This window comes from Heterocephalus glaber, unplaced genomic scaffold (assembly GCF_053883595.1).
Source record: "Heterocephalus glaber isolate CG9 unplaced genomic scaffold, H.glaber_assembly_v1.0 deba00001481, whole genome shotgun sequence".
Taxonomy (NCBI): Eukaryota; Metazoa; Chordata; class Mammalia; order Rodentia; family Bathyergidae; genus Heterocephalus; species Heterocephalus glaber.
Genome location: NW_028258317.1, coordinates 33,634,384 through 33,638,886, shown reverse-complemented (window position 1 = coordinate 33,638,886; position 4,503 = coordinate 33,634,384). Strand labels below are relative to the sequence as shown.

The window sequence follows — 4,503 nt, the reverse complement described above, 5'->3', positions numbered from 1 at the left end:
CTCCAAATTATTATACTATTTGAAAATGTTAGGGGGTCCCTCAGGGCTTTTCTCCCTGAGAGAAGTCCTTGGAAGGTCATTGTGGTTATGGCCATGGTTGACTAATGGGAAGAAAAAACTTTGTTTTAAATTTGGGTATTTTCTTACATTCTAGAGGAATTCCAGGGAAAAACAAGTTGTTTCTAGTGTAGCTTCTTTCAGGAGTGGGAGGAAGAGGATACCGAACAAACTCCTATGAGTGCCAACGCCCTCTTAAATCTGTAGCATGGCTTTTCTCTCCAATATAAAAATAATTGGAGTTCAGGCTAATTCAGAGAATATCTGAGGAACAAGACTGTGACCTTCTTGAAAACTTACCCAAAAAACTCCCTTTATACATATAAATAAATTTTGGGGAGCACATTAAGCAGAAAAGCAAAGAAAGTTACAGAATATGAGATCCAGCCTAAAAGAAAAACTCTTCCTTAAATATCTGCCAGGGCTTATTTTGTTTTAGTTTTCAGTATCAGTGTTAGTCTGCTATAAGAATAGCTGTCCGCCTATGAAAGACACACAAGTGCTGGGATTTAGGGTGAGGAGAAGCACCAACCCCCTGCTCTGAAAAGCCCCCACTTGGGTGCGGAGATGAGCAGGTGACCTGGCTGGAATGTCTCGCAGCTGCGAATGCACGTGGTGCTCACCAATCAGAACCGGAATTGGTGGCCAATGAGCTCGTGAGCTAAGCTGAAGCTCCATCACCGGACAGGCAGAGCAGCCTGCACACATCCTGGGGCGCTCTGGGGAGTGGAGGCTAGTGCTATGTGGCCCCGCACAACCCCTGTGCTCCCCCAGCTGGGGCTTCTCATCCTGTCCTCTTGTCTGCTTGCTGACTGCAGGTTCATCCCAGAGACCTGGTCGGCCTGCACGGCCACCTGTGGTGTGGGGATCCAGGTGCGAGTAGTCAGGTGCCAAGTGCTCCTGTCTTTCTCGCAGTCCGTGGCTGACCTGCCTGCTGAAGAGTGCGAAGGGCCCAAGCCACCATCCCAGCGTGCTTGTTATGCAGGACCGTGCAGCAGGGAGGCACCTGAAGTGGACACGGCCACGGACGGGCTCATGGACAACCTGCAGGATCTCACCATGCTGTATGACTGGGCATATGAAGGCTTCACCGAGTGCTCCCAGTCATGTGCAGGAGGTAAGGGGACCTGGCCTGGCCCAGCCATCTTGCTGTCCTTTTTCTGTCTTCCCTCCCTGCATGCAGCTGTGCTGTACAATTGTCCCTATTCCAAGAATGACAAGCAGGGGTGGGAGGAGAGGCATGCTGAGTGACACACGCGTGGATGTGTCCTGTGGCCTCAGTGGCTCTCGAACTATCAGTAGTGAGTCACCAGCATGACTCACACCTTGCTCTCGCTGGGAGTTCTCAACATTCAGTTTCAGGTGTCAAAACCCTTGGCTCTGCATGCAGTGTGAGCTGAGACCCAAGGGACAAAACACGCTGCAATTTCTGAGAGCAGATCAGAGCCCCCAATCTACTCAGCTGATTTTCAAACAAAGGTGAAATCAGCACAGTGTGTACAGTACCTGGAGCTGGAGAGACTGCTGATCAAAGTTGATCCACTCCATTTCACAATGAGGAAACCAAGAGGGAAAGAAGCAGAGCGACCTGCTCAAGATCTCGCAGCTAGAGTGACAGGGCTCCGACTGTGTGGAGACTTCTGCACACCGTAGATGGTCTTTCAGTCCTATCCCATTTCTCCCAGCACAGAGACAATTCCTGAGGCTCCCCCATTATTAATATTGCTTAACTGAGGTCAAGTGTTTCCATGTGCATTCACCTGGTCTTAGGTATATTCCATGTTGATACAAAAATGCTTCAGGGCTGTTAAAATTATTTGACAGATAATAGATGTGTGTATGTGTATGGGGTACAATATGATCTCATGTATTATAGTTTAGAAGAGTAAACCAAGCTAATGAGCATATTCTTTCAGTGATTCTTTATTTCAGGTGTTACAAAAAGGATTGTAGCAGAAAATAAATTAATTCAAGATTATGGTCTCTCTTACCACTTTTATGACTTGTCTCTAGATATCCCCCAAAGCCTCATGCAGTCACAGGTGGGGCTTTTTCAGAGGTGGCTGGATCTAGAGTGTGTGACGCTGGGATTGATTCATGGTGCAATGCTAGGATTGAGGGCACTAGGATTAAGGGTGTGAGTGTTACCCACCCTAAGTAGTCTGGATAAGATATAAGGGACAGAAAGACCTGTAGTCTTCCCTTGTTGTTTTGCTACCATCTGCCCACCATGAACTGTTCCTCCCTGCCATGTGCTACCCTGCCCTGGCACAGCCGATTAGGAACTGACACCTCTACAAAATGTGAGCTAAGTAAACCTTCCACCATTAACTTTGACTGTAGGGTATTTCATCTCAGCAATGAAAAAAGTAACTAAAACAGATTTTGACAGTGAATTTGCTAACTGTACCTGACCATGAAGTTTAGGAGCCTTTGGAGCTGACCTGTAGGAAGGGGAAGAGTTAGAAAAGGTTTGAAGATGTTTGCTAAAAAAAAATACAGCTGGAACACCTGAGTCTGTACTTGATGGGAGATTCTGGTCAGAGCTCAGAAGACCAGAAGGCTAATGGAAATTCTGCTGGTAAAGATCAGGCTCGGGAGGTTTCTTCTGGGAAAAAGGACTACATTGCCTGTTGGACTCCAGAGTATATGTGTTATGCTTTGGCAGAAAATTTGTCTGCATTTTGCTCCTATCCAGAGACTTTGCCTGAAACAGAAATTAAGGGCAGTGGACTAATCTGGCAGAAGAAATTTCAAGGCAGCCTAATGTTGAGGTGGTGGCATGGCTATTGTTGGGGGATTTTAGCCAGATTTATGTTGGAATCAAGAACAAACAGCCCAGCAGAATGATTCAAAATATTTTGAGTTTGGCCAGAAAGGAAGCTCCAGTAAGGCTGTCGACTGCAAAGATAGAGCAGAGGAGATATTGATCACTGAGAAGGACTAGAAGAATAGAAAATATGGCTTGAAGGCATCACAAGAAGCAGCAGGACTCTACCCTTTGCAGCCTCAAAATTGCAAAAGTGAAAGATTTTGCTTTGAGAGGAGAATCCCAGAGCACCATGTTCCACAAACAGCCTAGCGAAGTTGTTCCTTGGGATTTGGTTCATAGGCACTAGGCCTCCATGGCCAAGAGAAAAGGAAGCCTGGCTACAGCTACAGCTGGCAGCAGACCTTGGTGTCATCCACATGGCACTGGTTTTAGGTGAATGCAAGAGGTGTGGGGTCAGGAAGGCTTCCATTCAGGTTTCATAAAAAGGCCTGGGAGGCTAGGCAATGTGCACCTGAGAGGACAGTGTGTGAAGCTGTAAGTGTGAAACCAAAGGTGCAGTGGAGACCCCAGAAGGTTGGAGAAGGCAGGAGCATGGGTCATCCAAGGAAAGCTGCAAGGAGGGAGCAAAGCCAGCCAAAGAAAGAAGTCATGGGAGCTACAACCACCAAAATGTCACAGGGGCAGAGCCACCCAAGCTCTTTGGAGTTCACAACTTGGCACATATTGCTGGGGAAGTGGAACAGTGGGATTTAATGTTTGCCCTGCTGGATTTTGGTCTTCCTTTGTATCCTCCTGTTTGTAACTTTTGGAATGGAAATGACTATTGTGAGATTGAATGGAAGCATTTTATTTTTTATTTGTATAGGAACTTGCAGCTAAGAGTTTATCTTAAATCTCAGAGGAGACTTTGGACTTGGACTTTTCAGCAATGCTGAAACTCTTAGGACTTTGGTAACTCTTAGATGTGGACTAAACGGCTTTTGAATAAAGGGACGTCCATGAGTCTTTGAGGGGCCAGGGGCAGAATGTTATGGTTTGGGTCTAGATGTCCCCCCAAAGCCTCATGCAGTCACAGGCGGGGCTTTTTCAGAGGTGGTTGGATCTACAGTGTGTGACACTGAGATTGATTCATGGTGCAATGCTATGATCAAGGGCACTAGGATCAAGGGTGTGAGTGCTACCCACTCTAAGTAGCCTGGATAAGAAATAAGGGATAGAAAGAGCTGTGGTCATCCCTTGTTGCTTTGCTACCTTCTGCCCACCATGAACTGTTTTTCCTCTGCCAACCCACGCCACCTTGGAGCCAGCCAATTAGGAACTGAAACCTCTACAAACTGTGAGCTAAGCAAACCTTTCCTCATTTAACTTGCAGTGTCAGTATTTTGTTTCAGCAATGAGAAAAGTCACTAAGACACCACTGTAGAAAAGCATAGCAACCTGCTCAAGATCTCGCAGCTAGAGTGACAGGGCTCAGACTATGCAGAGACTTCTGCACACCATCTATGGTCTTCTTTCAGCACATAGACAATTCCTGAGGCTCCCCCATTATTAATATTGCTTAACTGAGGTCAAATCTTTCCATGTGTACTCACCTGGTCTTAGGTATATTCCATGTTGATACAAAAATACCTTCAGGGATGTTAAAATTAACTTATTTGACAGTTAATAAATGC

The 4,503-nt window shown here is 46.2% G+C and overlaps 1 protein-coding gene across 6 annotated transcripts in view; it reads left to right on the top strand.

Annotated features, from left to right (window-relative positions):
• Positions 1-4,503, top strand: part of Adamtsl1 (ADAMTS like 1) — a 1,037,009-nt gene that overhangs the window by 835,389 nt on the left and 197,117 nt on the right. For all 6 annotated transcript variants that reach the window (XM_087183424.1, XM_087183423.1, XM_087183422.1 and 3 more), the window contains one exon: positions 876-1,174. In XM_087183424.1, coding sequence (XP_087039550.1) covers positions 876-1,174 — 299 coding nt within the window. The remainder of the gene's footprint in view (positions 1-875; positions 1,175-4,503) is intronic.